Below are 26,875 nucleotides of genomic sequence, written 5' to 3'. Positions count from 1 at the left end.
GCTTCCTGAGCTCTGAGGAGTCAGTCAAGGAAACATGCTCTCAAAGAAACAGGCTCTCAGCGGCCTCCCTCACCTGCAGCCCTGTCACTTCACCGACCAGCGTCCTCACCACTGCTCAGGTAAGAAGCGGATGGCCTGAGTGAGGTTCAGATGGAACTGTGTGTGGCTGACCTAAAGAACCACTCAGGCTTTGCATAGGTCTTCACAGCTAAGTTATATCTAACATACACACTCACACACATATACACAGAGAGAGAGATAGCACATCCTCTCTGTCCTCAGATATTTACAAGTGAACGGATACTGCTTTTTATTTGTTTGTTTGTTTTGTTTGTTTGTTTGTTTGGTTGGTGTTTGAGACAGGGTTTCTCTGTGTAGCCTTGGTTGTCCTTGACTTGCTCTCTAGATTGGGCTGGCCTCGAACTCACAGAGGTCCTCCTGCCTCTGCCTCCCAAGTGCCCAGCCAAATACAGCTCTCACACCCGTTATACAATATACAGCCTCAGCTGTGTGTGTGGTCCCAAGCCTGTAGTTGATGGGGCAGGAGGACCAGGAACCCAAGGGCATCTTCAGCTATATAGGAATTACTATCACTGAGCTATATGAGACCCTATTTTAAAAAACAAAACCCCCAACAAAACCAGCCTAGAAAACCAGGGCTCTGTGGTTAGGAGCAAGTACTGGTCTTGAAGAGGACTGAGGGGGTCAGGGTGAGGATCTGAGTTCAGTTCCCAACACCCATGTCAGCTGGCTTGCGTTTGCGGCTCCCAGGGGATCAGACGCCCTCTTCTGGCCTTTGAAGTTACCTGCACTCAGGGGCACATACAGAGAGCAGGTACACACAGAGACACACATCCACACATAATTAAAAAGATGAAATCTTGGGCCAGAGAGATGACTCAGCACTTAAGAGCACGTGCTATTCTTGCAGAGGACCTGTGCACAATCCCCAGCACCCATGTCAGGCGGCTCACAACGGCTTGAAACTCTAACTTCAGGAGATTGAACACCCCCCAAAAAAATTATATTCTTTTGTTTTTTGTTTGTTTGTTTGTTTTCAAGAAAGGGTTTCTCTGTATAGCCTTGGCTCTCCTGGACCTGTAGATCAGGCTGGCCTCAAACTCACAGAGATCCTCCTGCCTCTGCCTCCCCGAGTGCTGGAACTACAGGCATGTGCCACCACGCCCGGCTAATAAATACACTTTTTAAATCTTAAAAAAAAGTCTACACCATCCCCTCTGCATACCTACATATACACATCAGATCCTTGTCATCCACAGATAGAACCCATGTCCACTCACTACATAGCTGTACAACACACAAGACAAGCTGTCACCAACGGACACAGACTTTCTGTTGATCATTTGCTGGATGAAACACATATCTTTAGACAGATAGTGTGTGCCATGGCATTGGCAGACATCCTCTGGCCACACGGAAGAGCCTTCTTTTACTCACTGTGAACAAGCCTGCTGCACAAGGTCATACAAACATCTACACACACACACACACCCATACAGAAACACCTGTTCGTGCCGCAGACCCCTTTGCTCAGTAGGCCCTCAGTACACTTGGATGCCACCTCAGCTCAAGCCTGGGTTGGGCCTGGTCGATGACTGGACCCTCAGGTCTTACAGATGGTCTCGCCTCTGAGTTGTCTATTCCGTTCCTTTGGAACCGTTTACCCTCTGCTAGTACCGCCTCATCCGGGTGCTGTGATTTGTACCAAGCTTTGATACAGCGGGGACAAGCCCATCGCACCTCCTGGTCTGTGGAGGTTCATTCTTCAGAAAGTCGTCAGCTATTCTTGGCTCTGATTTTTCGTTTGGGATTTAAATAGTCCAGCGCTCCCTGAGTGCTTGGATTCAAGTTCCTTGGAAAATTCTCACGGGATATGAATTTGTGTGTTGGCATGCACGCATGTGGTTCTCTGTAGCCCTGACTGTCCAGGAGCTCACTCTATAGCAAAGGCTCCCACCCTCACGTCTGGCCCTAGCGAAGTTTTTCTGACAGTTAATGAAAGACTGAACTGACCTTGGAGTGTCTGGGTCCTGGTTTCAGCTCCCGCTTTCTTTCCTTAATTCATTGTTTCCTCCTTCCTTAATTCATTGATTCAATTAATGTTATTTAGCTCTTGTGATGTGTGCCTGAGAGATTTTTTAAAATATTATTTATTTATTTAGTGTGTGTGTGGGGGTGCCTGTAGGCCATGGCACGCATGTTGGGGACAACTTGGAATCAATTCTCTCTTTCCACTGTGTGTCCAGGGACTGAATTTAGGTCACTCACTAGTCTTGGCAGCAAGTATCCTCACCTGCTGAGCCACCTTGCTGGCCCCATCCCGAAAGACTTTTTTTTTTCTTTTTCTGTGTAATCTTGGCTGTCCTGGACTCTTTGAAGACCTGGACTGGAATGCACAGAGATCTTCCTGCCTCTGCCTCCCTGAGTGCTTGGACGAAAGGCGTGCGCCGCCATGCCTGGCTAAGAGATTTTTTTTTTTTTTAAAGCCAACATATAATTACAAATTCTTAGAAATCTAGAAAATCCAGTCTAGGGTTAGCGAGCTGGCCCAGCAGTTGAGAGCACTTGCTGATTTTTCAAAGGACTCAGGTTTGGTTCCTCAACATCCGCGCTGGGCAGCTCACAATGCCTAATGCTCCAGCAACAGAGCGTCCAGATTTGTCTTCTGGTTTCCACAGGTGGTCCCCGTGTGGCATATGCACAGACATGCAGGTAGGAAAAACATGTTCTGAGGAAGAAGAGTCCGGAGTGTCTCAGTTCAAGTGCCATTAGCATTCTGAGGTGTTCGTTTGCTGCTGTGGAGAAGGTCCTTCCGCCCCGCATGGGGTGGCGATGGTAGCGCTGTGCTCAGCCTCTACCGATAAGAGGCCACCTGCCACCCCTACTCTCGCTGGTTGTGTCCACTGACAGTGTGTGCAGACTCTGACAAACGCCCAAGGGAGCATGGAAGGCCCCTGCCTGAGAATCACTGAAGCCGCTCAGTGTCTCCTTGTAATATTTGTAGATGCCCACATTCGTAAATATTATTTCACACACATTGATTTTATGCTCTTGTTTTAAAAAAGATCTATTTAGTTTGATTTTGTGAGGTGTTTTGTGTGCACATATGTGCCTGCTTGTTATCCACGGAGGCCAGAAGAAACGGGGAGGGTGGGTCCCCAGAAACTGAAAGCAGAGTTGGGAACTGAACCTGGGTCCTCTGCTAGTGCTTGCTCTTAAGTGTTGAGTCATCTCTCATATTTATATATATCTATATAAACATATATACGTATTTATATATGCTTTTTTAAATTTTTATTTTTTATAGACAGGGTCTCACTGTGTAGTCCAGGTTGGTCTCAAAATGACAGAAATCTATCTGCCTTTGCCTTCCAAGTGATGGCTTTCCCCTGACTTGGTTTTGTTCTTTTGGAGAAAGAGTTTCATTCTAACCCAGGATGGCCTGGAGCTCACCATGAAGCCGAGGCTGGCCTCTGGTTGTTCTGCAATCCTCTCGCTCCAGCCTTGGGAAGGGATGAGATTACAAGTATGTGCTGCTAACCCTGGCACGGTCTCTCTCTCCCTCTCTCTCTCGCTCTCCCTCTGTTTTTCTTTGAGACAAGGAGTCCTATTGTAGGCCAAGGTACCTGGAAACTTGCTATTAGTCCAGTCTGGACTCAGACTCACAGCAATCCTCCTGCCTCAGCCTCACAAGTGCTGGGATTTCAGATGTGAGACAGCATACCTGGTTTTCACTTTTTTGCTTGTTTTTGAGGCAGGGTCTTTCTGTGTGGTCCTGAAGCTCACTACGTAGCTTAGGCTGCATAAGAGCCTGTCAGGTGAGCTGAGCATGGTGGCGCACACCTTTAATCCTAGCACCCAGGAGGCAAAAGCAGTTAACTCTTTGTGAGTTTGAAGCCAGCCTGGTCTGTCTGCAAAGTGAGCTCCACCTTGCCTCTGCCTCCTAAGTGCTGGGATCAAAGGCATACACCACTACACCCAGCTTCAAAAACTTGAAAATATTTATTCAAACACTCCACGTGCATATTTTATTTTATTAAAAAATTTGTTTTGGAGACAAAGTGTCACCAAAAGAAAGAAAGAAAAAAAAAAGACAGGAGGCTGGTGGCGTCTCATGGCTAGAGGAGGAGCATGAGGCAGGCACAAGTGTCACAGAGGGTGGGTGAGGGCTCCTGAGTGCACGTGTGTAAGTATGCATGATGCTAAGAGTGTGTGGTGGGCAGGGTTACAGGCAAAGATGGGTTTTTTCCTTTCCTGGAGACAGGGTTTCTCTATGTAGCCATGGCTGTCCTGGAACTCACTCTGTAGCTAAAGGCATGCTCCACCACCCAGCCGCAAACACGTTTTGAATATCTGCTTGTGAGGTGAGTGGAGGCGGAGAGGGGGACGAGGCAGACCATTCTGGACTTTAGATCTTCGTTATCATTGGGCATATGTGGATATGCAGGTACACACGAAGGCTGGAGGTCAATGTCAGGTGCCTTCTGAAGTTGCTTTCCCTCCTTTTTTAATTTTTAAAAATTACATTTATTGCCTGGTGTGAGGGCGCACGCCTGTAATCTCAGGTGGAGGCAGGTGTAGCTCTGTGAGTTCAAGGCCAGCCTGGTCTACAAAGCAAGTTCAGAATAGCCAAGGCTATGCAGAAAAATCCTGTCTCAAAACAACCAAATAAATTACATTTATTAATAAATTTATTTAGTGTGTGTGTGTGGTGTGTTTGTGGGCCTGCTTGTGTGTATCTATTTCTGTGCTCCATGGTGCACGTGTGGTCAGAGGACAATGTGCATGAGTGGGTTCTCATCTCCCCTTTCACCGTGCACATCCTAGGACGGAAGTCAGGTCTCCAGGCTAGGGTGGCAAGCACCCTCCCCCTCCGAGCATCTAGCCAGAATACAGCCACCTTATTTTTCGAGACAGCTTCTCTCACTGGACCTGGGGTTTGTGATCCAACTAGACTGTCTGGCCAGCCAGTCCCAGGGAGCCTCCTGTCTCTGCCTTCCCAGCTCTAGGATTACAGGTTTGTTCGATGACCTCTGACTTTTTTCACCTGATTGAACTCAGGTCCTCATGCTTCCTCCTCCTCTTCCTCTCCCTCCCACCCCCTTCTATAGCATCTCATGTAGCCCAGGCTAGCTTTGAACTCAGTGTATAGCCAAGAATGACTTTGAACCCCCGATCCTCCTGTCTCCGCCTTCTAAGTGCTGGGATTTTACATGTGAGCCACATACCCAGAGTTTTTTGGGGCTGAAGCACCTGTTAATAATGCTTTGACCTGTGAGAAGCCATTTTAGCGCTGATAAGGAACAATGTCAGCGCGGTCTGACAAGCAGCAAGGGGCTAGCCCAGCTACTTAGGAACCAAGGCTGTGCAGGGTGTGGGGATTCAGAAGCCTTGCCCTCTTGGCTCTGTTTTGCCATGCATCACTGTGAGACCCCCGCTGGTCCTTTCTGGAAGGCGGCGGGTGGGTCAGCCGGCAGCCAAGGGGCTGGTTTCCACGGTCAGTGTCATGGACGTGGAGCAGACCTTTCAGGGCATGCTGGTTAGCTGGCTGAACTCACGAATGCTAAGTGGAAGGAAACCAAGACAGGAGGGCTCTGGCTTGGCTCTCCTTTGTGCCATCCTCGCCTGACTCCTGTTCTCATGGGCACTCGCTTGGGTTTGACCACAGCAGATGCGCACACACATCTCTTCACCCTCGCTTGCTCCCATGCACTCACTTGCAGCTAAACTCTACCTCAGGGACGTGAGAAATTTCCTCCTTCCTCCCGGCCCGGGGGCTCTGCGCTCCCATGGGTTTCTCAGGCCCAGTGCTTCTTGCTCAGCAGGGCCGCCCTGCCCAGTCTTAATGACCGCAGCTGGACTTGCAGCTATCCTCCTCATCCTTTCCCTCGTTGCTCCCTTGGTCTCTGGATCCTCTCATTCCTCTCATGCTCTTCCTCCCCTCCCTCTTCCTTTTAGTTATTTATTTTTTGCTCTGACTCCCTTTCACTCTCCTCCTTGTGCTAATGGTTGATTTGGTCACACCCCCTCCCTCTCTTTTTGTTTCCTCTCTCTCAGTCTCTCTGTCTCCACACACTGCGGCCCAGTGATTGCTGCTCCTTACACCCACTCTGCCCCACGCCTGCTCTGCAGGAACCCTGGGCAGGACTCAGGCCTGGCTGGCTCAGTGCAGAGGTTCCCTCGGAGGCATCCGTTGGAGGGGCCCCGGGTCACTGTGTTTCCTCCCAGGGGTGACTTGGCAGTGATAGGCTCTGTTTCCTCACTTCTGCAATTGGCCGGCGCCAACCCAGAGGCTGGGGCTCGGACCCGGAGGGACACGCAGTGCCTACGGCTGAGCTGCTATAGGTAAGGAGGGTCCTGAGCAAGGGAGAACACCACACGGATGTCAGATGGGTGGCTGAGTTTTTCAGGAACCGGCATCTTTCTCAGGCCAAGGTTCATGTTTCCAGAGAGAGCCTTTTTGCTGTGCAACAAGCCAAACCCAGGACTTTATATGTGCTCCACCACCGAGCTCTGTCATTAATCCCCCTTTTACTTTTTATTTGCTTTGTGTGTGTTTCTGTGTGTGTCACGGCGCATGGTGCAGGGGTCTCGGTCAGAGGACAGCTTGTGGCTGTCAGTTCTCTCCTGTCCCCGTGTGTCCTGGGGATCGACTTTTGTGCTCAGGCTTAGCAGCAGGTACCTCTCTCTCCCCACTGAGCTAGCTCACCAACCCCTTTTATTTTTACGTCAAGGTCTTGCGAACTGCCAAGGCTGGCCTGGAACTCGCTGTGTAGCACAGGCCAGCCCTGGGTTATTTTACGTGTGTGGTGCTTTGCCTGCGTGTATGTGTGCTCGCCACGTGCGTGCCTGGTGCCTCGGAGTTCAGAAGAGGGGGGTCAGGCCCAGGACCTGGAGTTAGAGATGGTTGTGAGCCACTATGTGGGTGCTGGGAACAGAATCTGGGTTCTTTTCAAGAGCGGCCAGTGCTCTGAACCCTGCACCATCCCTCCAGCCTCTACTAGCCTTGGTCCTTAACCCTTCTTCCAGCCTCCTGAGTAGTTGGCCTTTCTGGCCTGTCGTCGGGTCTGACTTAGAGAGAACTTCCTGTGATTGAACAGTGCGGGGAACCCTCTTTTCTGAGAAGAAGCTAGGGCCGTTGTTTCCTCACTCACCGGGAGCCGATGGTGATAAGGAAAGGCAGCTGCTTCCAGCTCTGAGAGCAGAAGGCCATTTGCTTTACTAGCTGCGTGACTTTGGGGAAGCTGCACACCCTCTCTGTGTCTAGTCGCCATCATCTCCCCAGCAAGCTTTCCGGGGAGGGCGGGCTAAAGGATCTGGGATGGGGCTGGGTACCCGGGACCTCGCTCACTGCTGCATTTCCCCAGAGGATGACGAGGACAACCGGGTTACCGGCACAAAGAAGAAGGCCAACAGACAGCTGCCACATTCCGTCTCAGGTGCTGGGGACAGAGTCTAGTGTGGAACTGGCTGTCTCTCCCTGGCAGGGAGTCTTGGTGTGAGGCTGGCCAGCCACAGCTGCTGAGCAGGGACTTGTGGGATAGTGAGGGAAAAAGGACAAAAGGCTCCCTCTTGCTGCTGAGCGAACACCTGGCTGTGCTCCAGATGGTCAGTGCCCGAGAGTCTGTTGGGGTGGGGTTGGGAGCGGTGACCGACAGAGAAGAGGGGATCCCCTGGTGACAGCCAGAGGAAGGAGGAGGTGACTGGCCTGGACCTTCCGTCACTTCAGTTGTGCTTATAAACTGGGTCCTTGGGCAACTGAGTAGCCTCACTTTTCTCCTTTGTGGTTAAAAATTCTGGCCTTCTAGGTTTGTGGCACTGAGGAGATGGGTGGACATGCTTTGCCGATGACCACAACACAGAACAATCACCATAGTGCTGACACCGCGGGCACGCCCGTGATCTCAGCACTCCAGAGGCAGGGGCATAGCGTCAGGAGTTCAAGGCTAGCCTTAGCTACATAGCAAGTTGAAGGCCAGCCTAGGCTACACGAGACCCCCAACACCCCCCACTAAATATGAGCTAAGTAGGTGAAAAGATTGCGTCATCAGAACTGTACTTGTTTGGGGTGGAATGTGAGCCACCGGCCAGCTCTGTCCCCACCCTAGTCAGCTTGGGTCACTCCACAGGATCAGTGAAGGTTTGGGCAAGGATTCACAGTCCCTGACAGCGATGACCAAATGTGCCCCGTGGGCAAGTCTCCCTCCGACTGTTGAGATGTGATGAGACCATGGCCTGGCATCTGTTTTATCTTTTTAAAATTAATCTCTCTACCTCTCTCTCTTTATCTATCTATCTATCTATCTATCTATCTATCTATCTATCTATCTATCTATGGCTTTGTTTCCCCTTCCTCTACCCCTCCCAGTTCCTTTTCATGTGCTTATCTTTTCTTTTCTTTTTTTTTCCTCTCTGGAGACAGGGTTTCTCTGTGTAGCCTTGGCTGTCCTGGACTCTCCTTTGTAGACTGGTTTCTAATTCACAGAGACCCGCCTGCCTCTGCCACTCAGAGTGTTGGGAACTGACCAGCTCCTATTTACCTTTTTGTGGGAATCAGAGCCCTCCCCTCTCCCAGCCTGCAGACAGGGTCCCTTTGAAAGGCGCCGACTTCCTCCTTTTCCATACAGGGCCCCTCAGTGGATGGAGGTTTAGGCTCAGGATGGGACAATGGCCAAGTCAGAGTCTGGGGGCACAGCTAGATGGACTCTGTGAACAGGAGATTGGAACCAGTTCCTAAGAGCAGACGTTAGCTGCTCTGAGCAGCCAGTTAGCATCAGGATGAGGGTGGGAGACGCTTCCGCGCGTTTGTGTGGGGGTCGGTGTTCAGCCCCACAGGAGTGGGACCTTCTACCAGCTTTGGAGAACACGTGAGCTGGCTGACCCAGGAAACACATCACTAACTTGGGCGAAGCCCTTTCCAGTCCGTTAAAGCCCATTTCAGTTTACCGAGTTACCGTTTCCTAAACACTTCGCCTTCTACCTCCTGCGATTCCGCTTCCCTTCTGCGGGCCTGCTTCCAGGCTGGCATGGCACCCCACTTTACAGAGAAATATCCCGAGGCTCCGAACTGGGGCGAGACTCAAGGAGGTGGGTAACACCGCTGAGGCCACAGTCCTGCTCCCTGGACCCCGGTGACGGTTCTTTCCCTCCAGCCACCCTGGTGGCTTCTTCCCAAAGACATGGTTGGCCAGGTGCACTGTGGATTTGCCCTTGATTAGTAGGGAGAACACTGAGGACAGTGGGAAGGAAGTTCCCAACTACTGTCACCAGTCCAAACCTTTACAGTACCGGCAGCCTCTTGTCCTGCTGACCTGACGCTACTTGTTCACAAAACGGCCAAGGCCTGATGACCACGTGCTCCACAGGTCCCCAGACACTGAAGCAGGGGCATCTAGTCCCATGTTGGCACTCTAGACAACCTTGGGATCTTTGTGATGGTAAATAAATGTCTACCAGTGGCCATGGCAGGGCAGGACCATGCCCAAAATAGAGAAGAGAAGAAAAACACCGAGGTTCCTGGAAATCTCCTTCCTGGAAGGGTTTGACAGCTGCAGAGGCCCCCACCACCTCACAATACCTTAGCCCTAGTAAACACTCAGGCGCTAAGCCTGCTGGGAGAGTCGTGCCTCTAGAGTGTGAAGGTCTGTTCTCTGCTGACCCTCTCTGCTCCTGGAACAGTCTGGTAATTTGTGAATGGTATTATGTGGGGAGAGAACCTGAGATTTGGTAGATCAGGCTGGGACTTGAATTCTTGACCCTCCTGTCTTTATTTCACAAACGCTAGGGGCAGAGGCTTGCGCCACTACATCCAGCCACAGAAAGGTTTTGCTGTTGTTGCTTGTTTTTTGGTTTTCTCTGTGTAGCCCTGGCTGTCCTAGAACTTACTGTGTAGACCAGGTTGGCCTCTAACTCAGAGACCCGCTTGCCGCTGCCTCCCCAATGGGAGTGCTTCGATTAAAGGCGTGGCTGCCACCTCATAGAAGGTTTTTAAAGTCTCATCATTTGGCAAATGAAGAGAGGGAATCTGGCCAGATGTGGTGGTCCACATCTGAAATCCCATCACTCTGGAGACTGAGGCAGGAGGATTTCTGAGTTTGCAACCAGCTTGAGATATAGAGACCCTGTCAATAAATATATAAATAAACAGAAAAAAACAAGAAGAAGAAAGAGAAACGAAAGGGAAGCTGGGGCGATCCACGTGTTCATTTCTGGAAGTACGAGGACACACGTTTGATCTTCACGTGAAAAAGCCAGTCACGGACACACACCTGCAACCCCAGTGCTGGAGAGTCCCACAAGTGCTCGCCGGGGCTCGCTGGCAAGTGGCCTCACCTCCTCAGTGAGAGAGCCTGTCTCAGAAGACAAGGCTGACTGAACCTGAGGGCCAACACCCATACACCATACACACACACATGCTCACACATCACATACTGCACACACACACACAAAACACACATGCACACACATCACACACAAACATACACAACACATACTTCCATACACACCCAGACAGTCACCCCTGGATCAAGGTAGGGTCCTCAGCCTAAAGGAGAATTGGCTAGCTCTGGCCCCAGCCCTGGGACTCTGTCCTTACAGAAATCTCCACTCATCAGTCAGTGATGTGGTTAGCACAGCGCTGTGACTGCAGGGAATCTGGTTCTCCACGGATATCTGATCTCTGCATTTGGCCTCGGTTCTCACATCTTGGAGGAATGGCAATGAGAGCGCTATGAGGGGTTCCTAAGAGGCTTTGGACACCTTGGCTGTCCCAGCCAGGACACAAATGTGAGGTAAGAGGAGTCAGAACAGAAGATAACTCATTCATTTATTGAGCACCTACTATAGGCTCAACACTTCTGTTTTCCTGTGTGTGTGAGAGCTTATTTTAAAATTCCATCTACTTGTTTATATGAGTGTGTGGAGGCTTGTGAGCCATGCCATGTGTGTGTGGAGGTCAGGGGTCAAGTCAGTTATTTCTCTTCACCATGTGGGTTCTGTGGATAGAGCTGGGGTCTTTGGGTTTGGCGTCGAGAATGGTTAGCAGCTGAGCCATCTCACTGCTCTGGCAGGCAGTTTTTGTTTAATCCTTGCAGTGACCCTAGGAAGTGGGATTGTGGGTATTTCAAATTTTCAATAGGTAAAAATGCCGTATGAGGAGTTTTGTTACAAACTGAAGCTAAGAAGAGAAGCGGGTTGCCCAAAGACTGTGCTGCTATGAAGTCTAGGTCGTGAGCTCTCAAGTTAAAAATACAGAACTCGGCGGCTGGGAGGTGGTGGTGCATGCCTTGAGACAGGCAGATCTGAGTTCGAGGCCAGCCTGGTCTATATGGTGAATTCCAGGACAGCCAAGGCTACACAGAGAAACCCTGTCCCAAAAACCAAAAAAACAAAAACAAAACAAAACAAAAGAAACCCAAACAACCAAACGACATCCCCCCCCCAAAAAAAAAAAACAATACACAACGAACTTTCAAATCTGCCACCTCATAGGCCTATGTTTTTCTTCTTCTTCTTCTTCTTCTTCTTCAGTATTGGGGATTCTAAGGCCTCACATGCTTCACCACTGGGCCACAGCTCCAGCCCTCCTTTAATTTTTAAAATTTTAATTAATTAATTAGAGACAGAGCCTCAGGTAGCTCAGGCTGGCCTTGAACTTGCTGGGTGGCTGAGGATGGCCTTGAAGTTCCGCTCCTCCTGCCTCTACCTCCTCAGCGCTGGGATTACAGGCCTGGGCCGTCACACCATGGTGATGCAATGCTAGGGGAAGAGCAAGCTAGGGGAAGAGTGCCAAGCAAGCGCTCTACCAGCTCTGTCGCCGACCTCCATTCCGTAGTTTATTTTTTACACTGACCTGCTGTGTGTAAGGGGCCGAGGGGGCGGGGCTTGCAGAGGATGGCATGCCTGCCTGTGCCAAGGAACAATTATGTCATGTCATGTTTACGAGTGTTTTGTACACGCACCACATGCAAGCAGTACCGACGGAAGCCAGAAGAGGGCAGGAGTCCTCTGGGACTGGTGTTCCAGATGGTTGCAAGCCGCCTTGCGGATGCTAGGAGCGGCTTCTGGAAGAGCAGCAGGGGCTCTTACCTGCTGAGCCTTTTTTCTCCAGCCCCATGCCTAGCTTTTCCTACGCGTGCATTCACGTGTGAGGGAGCACATGCTCATGCACTCATGCATGTGTCTGTAGAGGCGCGGGGCCAACACCGGGCTGTCTCCTTCAGTTGCTCTCCATCTTCCACTTTGAATAGGGTCTTCATGAACCCGGGGCTCATCATGTCAGCTAAGCTGGGTGGTCAGTGAGCTCTGAGCGTCCCCTGTCTCCATCTCCCGGGGCTGCAGTTATAGACGCTCGAAGCCGCGCAACCCTTTCACACGGGTGACGGGGATGCACGCTCAGGTCCTTATCCACAACCCCAGACCTCCTGTTTTACTTTTGGATGGAGGCCATTTTTAGCGGGGGTGGGGTGGAACCGTTTCACTTTGCGCTTCCGGGCTGATGGCTGGTGTGGAAGCTTTTCACACGCTTGCTGTGTCCTCTTGGGAGAAGCGGCTGTTGATTGCGTCAGTCCTTCGGTCCCTTCTCCCTTTCGCTTTGCAGTGTGAGAATCAAACTCGGGCTCTGGTCTCTGCTCTTTTTGTTGAGTTTTTGAGGCAGAGTCTCACGATGCAGCTCTATATTGTGTAGGGCCAGGTTTGCCTGGACCGTAAGAGAAGCCCCGGGCCCCCGGTGCCCTGAGTGCTGAAAATACAGGTACATGCCGTCATGGCTGAATCTTTTACCCCCAACCCCTTTTTAGAAGGTCTCATACTATAGCGTACACAGCTCAGGCAGGCCTTGAATTTGCTGGGCAGTCAAGACTGGCCTTGATCCTCCTGTTCTTCCTGCCTCTGCTACCTTCCAAGTGTCAGGATTACAGGGACACATCACGGTGCCTGGCTTTAAGCCTATTTAAACATACTCATATTGCAAGCTGGACGTGGCAGTGGCATACCTTTAATGCCAGATTTTGGGAGGACATCTGGGACTCTAAGGGCAACCTAGTCTTCACAGGAAATTCCAGGCCAGCCAAGGTTACATAATGTGGCCCTATCTGATAAAGAAATAAAATACTCACACTGTCAGTGAGGGCAGGGAGGCTCAGAAACAGGTGTGCTCACTGGTTGAATGAGGAGTTGACCCAGGCCCAGCTCTACCAGGCTGGCGCTAGCCGTGTGCAGAGAAAGCCCACTCTCCTTTTCGCCCATTTTCTTCCTGAATTCAGGGTGTAAAGAAAATAGCAGAGTCCTGGATGGAGGCATCTTTTCCTGCCGGCATTTGGTGGCTTTGTTTGGAGACAGAGTCTCACTGTGCAGCACTGGCTAGCCCAGAACTCTGTGTGGACCAGGCTCACGTTCACAGAGACCCTCCCCATGCCTTCCTAGTGCTGGCACTGAAGGTGAGAGCCACCGTGCCTGACTCCTGACAGCCATTTGAACTCTTGCCAGGCCGTAGGATAGATCTGTGAATGCTTGGTGTTAGTCAAGAGACTTCTGGCTGTCATCTCCCAACTCTGTGAAAATGGACAGATCTGTTTTCTTTCTTTCTTTCTTTCTTTCTTTCTTTCTTTCTTTCTTTCTTTCTTTCTTTCTTTCTTTCTTCTCTCTCTCTCTCTTTTTTTTTTTTTCGAGACAGTGTTTCTCTGTGTAGCCTTGGCTGTCCTGGACTTGCTTTGTAAACCAGGCTGGCCTCAGCTCACAGAGATCCACCTGCCCCTGCCTTCCTGAGTGCTGGGATCACAAGCCTTCACCACCAAGTCCCACCTGTTTTCTTTCTTTTTTAAACTTTTGTAAAAAAAAAAAAAAAAATTGTTGTTTTGTTTTTTTGAGACAGGGTTTCTCTCTGTAGCCTTGGCTGTCCTCAACTCACTTTGTAGACCAGGCTGATCTCAAACTCACAATGATCCGTCTGCCTCTGCCTCTCCGAGTGCTGGGATCACAGGTGTGCGTCACCGAGCCTGGCCTGTTTTCTATTTTAATCCCACATTTTCTCCTGGAATAATAGGCATCTCATCTAGGAAAAAAAAATGAGTATAAATCCATTTTACAAAAGTGATTTGTGCAGGATATATGATCCCAGGTAAAAGCTAATGCCCAAGATTTCCCCAGTGACCAGTGGCCAGTGTCCTGGGTTTAGGTGTGTGTGGGGGGAGGAGCTTGGGTTCTGCTTCAACACCCTCAAACAAGCAAGGAGTGCATGGATCCAAGTGGTGGTTCCCATGCAGAAGGTATGTGCTCTCTCTCTCTCTCTTTGCCACTTCTCGCCCACGCCCTGTTGGCAAATGCGCCTTCTCGCCAGAGGGTTTTCGAGAAACTGCAGGAGATGCGATGAAGCTTCGAATGTCTGATCTACAGTTTATAAATATTTAAACATTTCTACTCTTGCTCTCAACTGACCCCACAGGGTCAGTAACAGGGCTGGCCTGCTGATGAACTCAGCTTTCCAGCTGTCACCCAGCCCAGTTTCTTCTGCCCAGTTTCTGAGGGCTCCTCCCCTCTCACTGTCCTGGCTGGGAACCCTTCCCTCAGGTTCCCTGGGAGTCGTCGGTCTTTCTAGTGGATGTGGGGTAGACATCCAGATGGCGGGGTTCTTCTGTGTTATGAATATGCATAGCCTACCCCATCCCACCTGAGGGCTGGGCCTGGGCCCTTGGCTCAGCTTCCGCCCTTCAGGGACCTGTGCCCAAGTTTTAAGTTGAGTGGTTCAAGACTCTACCTTTCTTCTAAATGTCTGCGCACTCTATCAGCCTGCTCTTTCAAATGAAATTATTGTTATTGTTATTTTGACAGAAAGAAAGGTTTGTTTACCACACAGCAAGGGACAACAGGCTGGGCACTAAAATGAGCTCCACCCGCAGACTAAGGAGGGAGGTGTCTTCCCGAGCTTTTGGAAGCTGTGTTGATATGGGCTACAGAGTGTCTGAGGCTGGGCAGAGCTGGTGTGTGGAAGAGAGCCCCTGGGTCTGTGGGTACCCACAGTTTGTTCCCCTGGCTATGAACCATTGAGGCCTCTGGGAGAGGAGGGATGGCCTGGCCAACTGGGCTCAGGTCTTGTTTCAGTCGCTTCGGTCTTCCATCTTTGGGCCTTGTTAGAAGTGTGAGATTTACTTACTTATTTTTGTTTTTTTTGAGGCACGGTCTCTCCACACAGCCCTGGCTGTCCTGGAACTCACTATGTAGCCCAGGCTGGCATCAAACTCCCAAAGACCTCTGCCTCTCTAGTGCTGGGCTTAAAAGTGTGTGCCACCATGCCCAGTGATATATATAATGTTTTTTGTTTTTGTTTTTGTTGTTGTTGTTGTTTATGACAGGCTCCCTAGCAGGCTGGCCTCTAACTTCCTATGTAGCTAAGGATGAGCCTGAATTTCTCTGATCCTCCTACTGACACCTTCCTAGTGCATAGTCATGCATCCACGCCTACCTCGATGTGGGGCTGGAGATCAAACCTAGGGGTTTTGCTATCAAACCTGTAGCACCCCACCAACTGAGCTATCTCCCAAGCTGTAAGATTTCTCACAGAAGGAGACAAAAGCTGAGAGAGCCACATCACTTGCTAAAGCCAGTCAGCAAATAAGTGCTGAACCAGATACAAACTGACGTGCTTTTGGCTGGAGAGACCCCGTTCTTCCCACTTCATTTTACCCTGGAATTGCTGTCAGTGGCTTAGTGGTTCACTTATCCCTGGCCACAGATATTGGGAGTGCAGAAATAAAAAATGGTTTAGTCTCTGCTTTCAGGAAGTTTCTGTCCTGGTGAGGAAACAACACAGAAGTCATATCTAAGCCAGGTGTGCCTTCAGTTCCAACACTCAAGGACTCAGGCAGAAGAGGCAGGCAGATCTCTGTGAGTTCCAGGCCAGCCTGCTCTACAGAGTTTCAGGACAGCCAGGGCTACACAGAGAGACCCTTTCTCAAAACAAAACAAAAAAAGAAATCCGTGTCTAAAGCATATGCGGAGCTGGGCGTGTTTTGTTGTAGGTTTTCGGTCCCAGCAAGTCAAAATCCCCAATTTCAGTGCCTGCCTGGATAACTTAATAAGCCCCAAAGAGCCAAAGGAGAAGTTGGGGTACAGTTTAAAGGGTGCTTGGTCAGCATGTGCTAGGCCCTAGATTTTCTCCTTACCACAGAAAAACAATGGCAGTGCAGTATTATTTAGGTTGATAAATAAAATGTTGGTGCTTCTTTTGGCAAGACCCAGTGAGTGCCTCGCTCCCCTCACCCTGGGCAGGGTCCACCGTGACCTGAGCTGGCCCTCTGACTGGAGATTTTCTGCAGATAGCCTTGGTCATGCCCCTAACGGGAACCAGACCCGAGTGAAGGAAGGTACTTCCTGTGTGGGTGGTGGGTAGGGCCATGATTTCCTCACAGATGCAGAGCGAGTGCCTGAGCTGCCCAGCTGTGGGCTGCTCCGGCTCCCGCACCCTCTCAGAGAGCTGGAGCCAATGCCCTCCCCTCCTCAGGAAGCCAACAGTCAGCAGTCCGGCAGGACCAGAGAAGAGGCTTCAGCCCTAAGGAAATGGGGCTGAAACTATACATCAGGGAGGCACACATTTTCTGGTCTCTGGTCCATCTTTACTGATTGGAGGCCTCAAAGACTCCCGGTTTCTATGAGCAATGCCTACCCCTGGGGTCCATATGGGCTGGGCTGCAGCTTATCCTCAGAGATCTTGCCTTGCTCTCCAGTGCTGGAGAGAAAAACAAAAGCAAAAAACCCCAAAAACTACAGCTAAGACTTTCTAATAACAATTCAAAACGAAACAGAACAAAACTGAAAGCTATTCTATCTTAGCACAAATAAGATTCATTTTTACAAAAACAAAACAAAACAAAAACTCCTGGATTTTCTAAAGCAAACAGTTTAGGGAGGAGAGGAGAGTGCCGTCACCTTGTTTACAAAGCTCTTTAATGGTGGATTAAATAGGAGACAGCTGGGGTCTCCCAGCCATTTCCACTCTTGGAGAGCAGATGTGTGATGGTAAACGGAGGTTTTTTTTGTTTTGTTTTGTTCCTTCTTGTGCCGTGAATGGAACTCAGAACCTTGCTCATCTGGGGAAACTGTTCTACCCCTGAGCTCAAAGGGCTCCCAAATAATTGATAAATTTTTTTCTTTGACTTTACTTTTTTATTTTTTTCCAAGACAGGGTTTCTCTGTGTAGCCTTGGCTGTCTTGGACTCGCTTTGTGGATCAGGCTGGCTTTGAACTCACAGAGATCTGCCTGCCTCTCCTGGGATTACAGGCGTGTGCCACTGTGCCTGGCCTAAAAAATTTTTATTAGTATGGATTAATTATACCAAATAACGGGCTTATAATTATGCCAAGTTGTGTACATAATGCGTATTAACCATATTCACCCATTACCCTCTTTTGCCCCGCTTCCATTGGTCTGCTCTCCTTCCCAATTACTCTCCCTGAAAGTAGGCACCTGTTTTTCTGTTTTGTTTCTTTGATAAGCCAGTGAATTTCTTTAGGGTTGCTTACAGGATTTATTTACAGGCTTGTTTCTGTTTTTTGAGTGTGAGAGGGTGTGTGTGTGGTGTGTGTGTGTGTGCTCCCTGTGTGTGTTTGGTGAAGGGTGTTGGGATTCTCTGGCACTTCTTGACAAACCTGAAGACAAATTTTTGCTGTTGTTTTCAGCTCTTCTGACAGCCAACAAACCCAGCATCCTTTGCTGTCGGTTTTACAGGCTTCCATAGGAGGACCACACCAAGCCTTTTCATGGGTGCTAGAATTCAAACTTAGGTCCTTATGCTTGAACAGTAAGCACTCTTAACCACTCTTTTTTTTTTTTTCTTTTTTTTTTTCAAGACAGGGTTTCTCTGTGTAGCTCTGCTGTTCTGGAACTGTCTGTAAACCAGGCTGGCCTTGAACTCACAGAGATCTGCCTGACGCTTCCTCTGCCTCCTGAGCGCTGGGATCAAAGGTGTGAATCACCACCTGTCTTCTTAACCTCCTCCTCCTCCTTCTTCTTCTTCTTCTTCTTCTTCTTCTTCTTCTTCTTCTTTTAAATATGAAAGAGTTTATTGGATGGAGATAGAGAGAGAGAGAGTGAAGGAGAGAAAGATAGTGGGGGAGGGGAGCACCCCCAACAGAGAAAGGGAAGAGGGCTTAGGAGAGCAAAAGAACAAGAGTAAGACAGCTTCTTAACCACTCTTAAGGTTTGCTCTTTTGTTTTGCTTTGTGTCAGGGTCCCACTGTGTGGTCCTGACTGGCCTTGAACTTGGACCAGATCCAGGCATGTGCTACAGCTCCAACTAGCTTTTCTTGGACACTGTATCAAAAATCATAGATAGTAGTTTCTGAATTTCTCTTTCTTTCTTTGAGAAAGGGTCACAGGTAGCCCAGTCTGGCCTTGAGCTTGTTGTGTGGTGACTCTGTCTCCCAAGTGCTAGGATTAAAGGCATGAACGTCCATGCCTGAATTTGTCAGTTATATATATATATGTTATATTATATTATATTATATATATTTTTTCTCTCTGCCAGTGTGATACAGAGGCAAGTTCAGCTCACAGATCAAATTATTTCATAGATTTTTTTTTTCCTGAAAGGACACATTACAGTTTTGTTTGCTGCAAAAGCCTTTCTAAGATGTTATACATTTCACACATAGACTATTAGAGAGATGTATTCTTAGCCAGCTGGTGGTGAAGCACCCCTTTAATCCCAGCACTCAGGAAGCAGAGGCAGGTGGATCTCTGTGAGTTTGAAGCCAACCTGGTCTGTAGAGTGAGTTCCAGGACAGCCAGGGCTACACAAAGAAACCCTGTCTCAAAAAAACCTATAATATAACAAAATAAAACAAAAAGACGTATGTTTAATGCTTACAATTTAGTAAAACTGATACTTCAGGGTTGACCAGATAGAGGTGTTGGTCTCTCTCTTTTTATTTTAAATATATATATATAATTAATATATAACTGTAATATATATAATATATATTACAGTTTATTCACTTTGTATCCCAGCTGTAGCTCCCTCCCTTTTCCTCCCAATCCTACCCTCCCTCCCTCATCTCCTCCTGTGCCTCTCTTCAAGTCCACTGATAGGGGAGGTCCACCTCATTTTCCATCTGACCCTAGCCTATCAGGTCTCATCAGGACTGGCTGTATTGTCTTCCTCTGTGGCCTGTGTTCATATCTTTTTAGACTACTTCCTGCTGATTAGGGTTGGCAGGTTCCTTGGGCCAAGTCCAATCTTTGTAGACAGAATATCTCCAACTTTTTTTCTCATCAAACTGAAACAGCAGCAACAAGGAACAGCAGGGAGACACCTCTTCTTGGAGACAGTTTCTGGTTCTCACAGGTGGCTCAACCTCCATGAAGAACTGAAATTCAGATGAGGTCCAAATCATGAGTTGAAACTGGCCAAGTGAAAGGAAAGGAGTGGGGGTTGTTCTGGTTTTCTTTCTGATGCTTTGATAAAATGTTCTGACCAAGCTGGGTAGTAGTGGCGCACGCCTTTGATCCCAGCATTCAGGAGGAAGATACAGGAGGATTTCTGAATTTGAGACCAGCCTGTGTTACAGAGTGAGTTTCAGGACAGCCAGGGCTACACAGAAAAACAGTGTCTCAAAAAAACAGGGCTGGAGAGATGGCTCAGAAGTGAAGAGCACTGGCTGTCCTTCCGAAGGTCCTGAGTTCAATTCCCAGCAACTACATGCAGGCAGAATACTGTATAAATAAAAATGTAAAGCAAACAAACAAAACCAAACAATCAACAACCAAAAAAAATTATATATATATATATATTCTGACCAAAAGCAATGTAGATGAGGAATGGATTTACTTGGCCTATTCTAGCACCGTGCTCTTCCACACAGCATTACCTCTAACAAACAAGGAACTCACTTCACAGTCAAAGAAGTACAGCAGGAACCATGGAGGATGCCGCTTGCTGGCTTTTCATGCAGTTCAGGATCATCTGCCTAGAGGATGGTATCGCTCTCAGGGGGCTGTGCCTCCCTACGGCAGTCAACAATTGACACAATCCCCCACATACACATACACATACACATACACATACCCCACAGGGCAATCTGATCCAGGCAATTTCTCAACTGAAGCTCTCTCTCGGATGACTCTAGGCTGTGTCAAGTTGGGGAAAATGACTAGGTAGAGCCTAGTATACAAAGCGCTTGGGTTCTCTCAGCCTTGGGAAGGAAGGAAGGTAAAAATGAGGAAGGGAGGGAAGGAGAGACAGAGAGAGAATGGAGGAGCCTTCAGGGCAGCAGGTTGACTATTTCGTAGCTGTGAGGTCTGGAGAGTTCTGAAGACCTTCTGGGAAAGTCACTGTACCTGGAGACTGATGGGGTAGCCCAGGGTGCGAGCAGAGTGCTAGCTGGAGCGCTGGCGGTTAGGGCAAGGTGGCTCCCTTGGTTTTTAGAAACTGCCCAGCCTTTTGCCTGCTCTGTCCCGGTACCATAAACCTCATCTGCTTGGGATGTTTACTCCATCACCCTTCCTCTTCTGGGATTTCTCAGAAACCCCACCTGCTCTCCCAGATCTTTCTGTTCTTCTTTCTGTTCTCTTCTCCCAGAACTCCCTTTGTTTTTGTCTAGCAGCAGCTTGTTCAAATTCCTTCAGTGTTCCTCCCTTATGAGTTGCTAAACTCCTTGAAGGCCAGGCTGCTTTGCTGTACTCTTCAGTATGCCTGACAGGAGTCACGCTCAGAAATATTTGTTAGATGTATGTTTGGGAGAACAAATAGATTTGAGACCGTATTTTTCTATAAATGTTTAGTGTGTGTTTGATCTATATATCAATCTATATCTATTTTTTCTTTTCTTTTCTTTTCTTTTCTTTTTTTTGAGACAGGGTTTCTCTGTGTAACAGAGCTCTGGCTGTCCTGCACTCACTTTGTAGACCAGGCTGGCCTCAAACTCCTAAAGAGCCACCTGCCTCTTGTCTCAGGAGTGCTGGGATGAAGGGCGTGCACCATCACACCCAGCCTGTTTTATTTATTTTTTTCAGTCTCATGCTATAGTTCAGGCTAGCCCTCAACTCCCTCTGTAGCCCAGGCTGGCTGTATACTCCTTATAACCTTCTTGCCTTAGCCTTTCAAGGTCTAGGATTCCATATGTGACTCACCAGGCCTGGCCACAAGGCTATTCAGTATCCTATAATCTCTGGCAGTTCCTCAGTCTTTCCTTATCTTTCGTGACCTTGTCACGTTGAATAGGCACCGCCAAGTCCTTTGGAAGGATGCTTATAATTTCGGTTTGTTGGGCTTTGGGTGGAGTAGGGGTCCCGCCCTTGGTCACATACTTGCTAAGCAAGAGAGACCACTGTGCTATAACCCTGCATCTGTTGAATAGATTTAAATTTTTTTTTTTTTTGAGGTAGAGCCTCCTTATGTAAGCTTAGGTTGTCCTAAAACCCTGTTTGTAGACCAGGATGGCCTCAAACCCATGGTGACCTTCCTGCCCCTTCCTCTCAAATAAATTCCATTACTGGTGTGAACCACAATGCCTGTCCTGGATTTTGTTGTTGTTGTTAAGAAGTTTTAAGTCTTGTTTATTTTATTTTATGCACAGGCGCGCTTGTCTGCGTGTCTGCACTGTGTGTGCGCCCGGTGCCTGTGGATATTCAAAGATCCCCCAGGTCTGGGATTATGCCACACAGGCACATCACATACAGATACACAGCACGCACACAGAGGCCACGTGACGCCCGGCACAACTCAGTTCTCTACTTCCACCATGCGGGTCCTGGGGACCCAATCAGGCCACCAGGCTTGAGGACAGGAGCCTTATAAACCGCTAACCCTGTTTCTGTAGGCTCTGCCTTCATCCCTCCCTCTTAATCCCTGGGGTTAAGTTTCAACATGAATCCTAGGGAGGACTCCAACAGCCAAACTGTAGCAGGGAGCCTTGGAGTTGATGCCGTAAAGGGAGTCTTTTCCGGCTCTTTGTTAACCGGGATCTTTGCGTGTTCTTCCAGGCGCATCCGGCACCCCATGACCAGGTGACCCTCCCCGCCCAGAGCAATGGAGCAAAATGCCTCGTCCCGTGTGGACTCGGAGTTTCGATACACCCTCTTCCCGATTGCTTACAGCGTCATCTTTGTCCTGGGCGTGGTTGCCAATGGCTACGTGCTGTGGGTCTTTGCCCGCCTGTACCCTTCCAAGAAACTGAACGAGATAAAGATCTTCATGGTGAACCTCACCATGGCCGACCTGCTCTTCCTGATTACCCTCCCTCTGTGGATTGTCTACTATTACAACGAGGGCAACTGGATTCTCCCCAAGTTCCTGTGCAACCTGGCTGGCTGCTTCTTCTTCATCAACACCTACTGCAGCGTGGCCTTCCTGGGCGTCATCACTTACAACCGTTACCAGGCGGTGGCCCATCCCATCAAGACTGCTCAGGCCACTACCCGCAAGCGCGGCATCTCTCTGTCCCTGGTCATCTGGATCTCCATCACGGCTACCGCCTCCTACTTCCTGGCCACAGACTCCACCAACCTAGTGCCCAGGAAGGACGGCTCGGACAACGTCACCCGCTGCTTTGAGCATTACGAGCCACGCAGTGTGCCCATCCTTGTGGTCCACGTCTTCATCGCCTTCTGCTTCTTCCTCGTCTTCTTCCTTATCCTCTACTGCAACCTGGTCATCATCCACACGCTGCTCACGAGGCCCGTGCGGCAGCAGCGCAAAGCGGAGGTGAAGCGCCGGGCGCTGTGGATGGTCTGCACCGTCCTGGCGGTCTTTGTCATCTGCTTCGTGCCCCATCACGTGGTCCAGCTGCCCTGGACCCTGGCAGAGCTGGGCTACCAGACCAACTTCCACCAGGCCATTAATGATGCCCACCAGATCACGCTGTGCCTCCTCAGCACCAACTGCGTCTTAGATCCTGTCATCTACTGCTTTCTTACCAAGAAGTTCCGAAAGTACCTCAGCGAAAAGCTTTACAACATGCGCAGTAGCCGGAAGTGCTCCAGGGCCACTACCGACACTACCGAGGTGATGGTGCCGGCCAACCAGACCCCTGTCCTGTCCCTGAAAAATTAAGCTCTGCTTGTTCAAGTCAGACTCAGGGTCTTCTCTTCCATGGACCTCAGAGACTGAGCTGGGAGGTGAGCGGTCTCTGCCTGTGGCGAACCCCTCCTCGGACCCCGTGGGACAGCAGTGGCAGGCTGCTGGAAAATACAGACCCTGAATGCTCCTTTTCACCCATGTTTGGGTTAACACTAGCCCAGAGCTTCAGAATCTGACATCCCCGCAAGGGTCAGACCTTGGGGTGGGGGGTAGGCTCTGAGCTGCCCAGCTCATCCAGCTGCCGTAGCAACCCTCATGTTTGGGTACAACGTCTTTGTGACCTTCCTGGAGGAAGCGGTTTGGTGGAACCATCTAATCTCAGAATCTAACCAGAGGAGATAAACACAGAAGCTGACCAGAAGCTAGGCCGGGAGCCTGTTTGCTGAGCCAGCCGAGTGAGTGCTGAGAGAGTGGAAGAGAGACAGACAGACTTTCTTCTGAGGACGCCTCTGGACACCTGCTGGCGATTTTTGGCAATCCATCGTGGCAAGGAAAGGCCGGGCAGGGCCGGGCAGCTCAGAATGTGGCGGCAGGAGCAAGCAGAGGTTATTCACGCGGCCCTGAGCCAAGAAGCAAGACTGTACATTAACCAGGGGATGGGGTTACCACCGTCAGAGGCTAGCCCCCCAGCCACCTTCCTCCACAGCCAGGTCCTACCTCCTAAAGGCTCCACCATCTCCCACATGAACACCCCTCGCAGGGGGATGAACATAGAGAGCGTGGCCCCGGCCAGCGAGACGGCCCATCCGGTAGAGGCACTTGCCACCAACACTGCCGATCAGAGTTTGATCCCAGAACCCACGTGGTGGAAAGAGAGAACAGACTTCTTCTGCAAGTTGTCCTTTGACCTCTTCTTGGATGCTGTGGCACACACCACACAGTGCCCCGCCTCCCCGTCTACATGTAAATAAATTAATACAACAAAGCAAAATGAATGTGACTCTACGGGGAGTTCACATGCAATGGTGTATTCTGAATACAATAATACACTCTTACATGTAAGGGAGAGCCGCTCTTGCCCTGTGAGAACTATCCAGAAACCTCAGACTCAGAACTCTGAGGAGCTCTTCCTGGTTTCCTGAGCCTTGTGCTCAAGAAATAAAAATGTTTGTGCCAGGCAGTGACGGCACATGCCTTTAATCCCAGCACTCAGGAGGCAGAGGTAGGCGGATCTCTGTGAGTTTGAGGCCAGCCTGGTCTACAAAGTGAGTCCAGGACAGCCAAGGCTACACAGAGAAACCCTGTCTTGAAAAACAAGACCAAACAAATCATGTCCTTCCTTCTAGCTAGTGTTCCCTTGAAGTTGCATCAGTTGATTTCTGTCTGCGTGGGCTTGTTTCAGTAGGCTAGTAACCCTCTTGGGTTTGAGGTGATGGTGGTGGGCTGCCCAGCTGAAGGGGACTGTAGCTAGAACAACATACTTGAACTTTGACATCTTACAGATTCAGGTTCATCTTGCCTGTGCTAGATGCTGTCCAGGACGTGGGAATTTAATATTCTACCTCTTAGTGTACCTCGCTGGGAGGCACAACCTACCTCACGGGGCTGTTAGGAGCCGTGCACGCTCACCTGAGTCTTGTTTACTCATCCCTGATCCTCCCTTTCCTGAGAATTTGGTGCCCTTGATCCCGAAGGGGTAAGAGTTGGCATCTGGATGCCAGGGGTAAGAGGTAAGAGTTGGGCTGCTGTTGGGGGCTTTATAGGCCACACACTGAAGTCATTTAAGCTCTGGAGCTGTGACCGTGTCTGTATGTAAAGTGGGTTGAATGGCCACTGAGAGGACTGGCAGGCAAAAGACTTTCAAAGGAAAAGCAGAGGCCAGGGAGAAACCGGAACTTGGAGAAAAGATGCGCTTCCGGGGGTCAGAGGGCACCCCCCTGCGTGCTTTCTCTTGAGCCCTGGGAGGTTCTCTCTTAGGCTCACTCAGATGGGTGTCTAGGGCTTTCAATCAAATGCTAATACAGTATATTCTAAATGTCATTCGTGTTTGCATATCTCCCTTGTCACTGCAATACCCGCGTACCACAATGTGTTTACTTAATAAACATTTTTTTGTCTTTAAACTGGGTCAGTTTTTAAAACTTACATTCCTACTTCACGGCCGTGCTATAGACTGTTGTTCCGGCCCATTTTACAGGTGGGAAAAAGGCTCGGACGGGCTGAGTCAAGGTAAAAGAACAAGTAAATGGCAGAGTCATTAATAGTCAAGGCTAGACCTCTCAGTAAGCAGGGCTCCACTCCCATCCCCCTCCGCCACGCAACTGTAACCACACCCTCACTCTTCTAGACACCTAGTGTGTGCTGGGGCAGGAGCTGGAACAGGCCTCCACCCTGACGCTGGAGGTCTCTCGTGCAGCTCATGAGCCCTGAAGCCCCGTGGGACCCTTTCCCAGACATAGAAACCTGTGATCGGGCACTTCAGACACTGGGTGATAGACACAGACACAGGGTCCTAAGAACCGCAGGAACCAGAGTCTGCTGGCTGCTGGAGCCGGAGGAGCACTTACTGGTTGTGAGACCTGGTTTGGCTGTCAGCACAAAGGGCTCTAGAACCGTCTGGAAACACCGGCAGAGTTTCCCCGGGCTGTCCGTCCTGAGGCGATGCTGCCAGGTCATCCCGAGCCACACGTACATCTAGTTTGAAGGAGAACTGCCAACTTGCTTCTGGAATGGCTGCAGCAGCCCACGCTGTGGTGACCCAGAGCTTTATGAAGGATTTGGTCGACTGTTTTGTTCGAGTGAGGGTCTTGCCATGTAGCCTTGGCTGACCTGGAACTCAGTCTGCAGACCAGCCTGGCCTCGTCCACCTGCCTCTGTCTCCCCATGGCGAGCACTTCCATTAAAGGCGTGTGCCCCAGAGATCCAGCCTCATGGGTTCTCCTTAGCTTGTAGTGACTCTCCGTAATAGTGTGTTTCATTATTGACATTTTCATACTTGCGTCTAAGGGACTCGGATCATATTCGCCCCTCCCCCTTTGCTCCCCCTTGTGCTCCCCCTACTCCTGCTGGTCCCTTCCCATCCCCTTCCTCCTCCTGCCTAGCTCCACTTCTACATTCATGTCTCTTTTTAGTGTGTGACCGGGAGTCTCACCGGAGCATGTTCACTGGAGCACGGACGCCTTACCTGTCACGTCAGCATTGAAGATGTCTGTTTCTCTCCCACCAGCAGTCTACAGCACGCAAATCCTCAGGGGAGACTGGGTCCCAGGAGGCCCTCTCCCCTTTCTCGGAAGGTTTCTAAGCCAGACGTGATGGCACACACCTTTAATCCCAGCACTCAGGAGGCAAAGGCAGGGGGACCTCCCTGAGTTCAAGACCAGACGGGTCTACAGTTCTAGTCCAGGACAGCCAAGACTACAGAGAAACTTATAAACTCTGTCTCGAAAAACAAAACGACAACAACAAAAATGTGTAAATCCGGATTTTAGTTGGACTCTCTCAGAGAACAAAGGGACCGTAATCAGGTACTTTTAGTCATTTGTGCTCAGATTCAAATAATTCAGGCCCCAAAGCTTGTATCATGTCACAGAGTAATCAATAAAGTGGCCACCCAGAGCGCCTTTCTGCAGCTTCCCGGCTGTGATTTTGGACAGACTGTGGAACCTCTGGGTCTATTTCTGTTAAGTGAGAACACCGGCCAGGTAAGGTGCCTCGCACTTGTATAGCATAGTAAAAATTTGTCTTTACGTTTGTTTGTTTGTTTGTTTTTTTGAGACAGGGTCTTTCTATTCCTGGCTGTCCTGGAACTCAATCTGGAGAGCAGGTGGGCCTTGAACTCAGAGATC

At 49.7% G+C, this 26,875-nt stretch overlaps 1 protein-coding gene across 3 annotated transcripts; it reads left to right on the top strand.

The window, feature by feature from the left end:
* On the top strand, positions 1–25,153 carry Ptafr (platelet activating factor receptor). 3 transcript variants are annotated; one of them, XM_021651388.2, is made up of 2 exons: positions 1–119; positions 21,995–25,153. In XM_021651388.2, the coding sequence occupies exon 2, from the start codon at positions 22,041–22,043 to the stop codon at positions 23,061–23,063; it is 1,023 nt and encodes a 340-aa protein (XP_021507063.1). In that variant the 5' UTR covers positions 1–119; positions 21,995–22,040; the 3' UTR covers positions 23,064–25,153. The 3 variants fall into 3 exon arrangements, with proteins under 3 accessions (XP_021507063.1, XP_021507062.1, XP_060235367.1); XM_021651387.2 differs by lacking the exon at positions 1–119 and adding an exon at positions 6,122–6,366; XM_060379384.1 differs by lacking the exon at positions 1–119 and adding an exon at positions 10,176–10,811.
* The last annotated feature ends 1,722 nt before the right edge of the window (positions 25,154–26,875 follow it).

The sequence above is a fragment of the Meriones unguiculatus genome, chromosome 3, assembly GCF_030254825.1.
Source record: "Meriones unguiculatus strain TT.TT164.6M chromosome 3, Bangor_MerUng_6.1, whole genome shotgun sequence".
NCBI classification, from domain to species: Eukaryota; Metazoa; Chordata; class Mammalia; order Rodentia; family Muridae; genus Meriones; species Meriones unguiculatus.
This window is presented reverse-complemented; position numbering and strand designations above follow the sequence as displayed.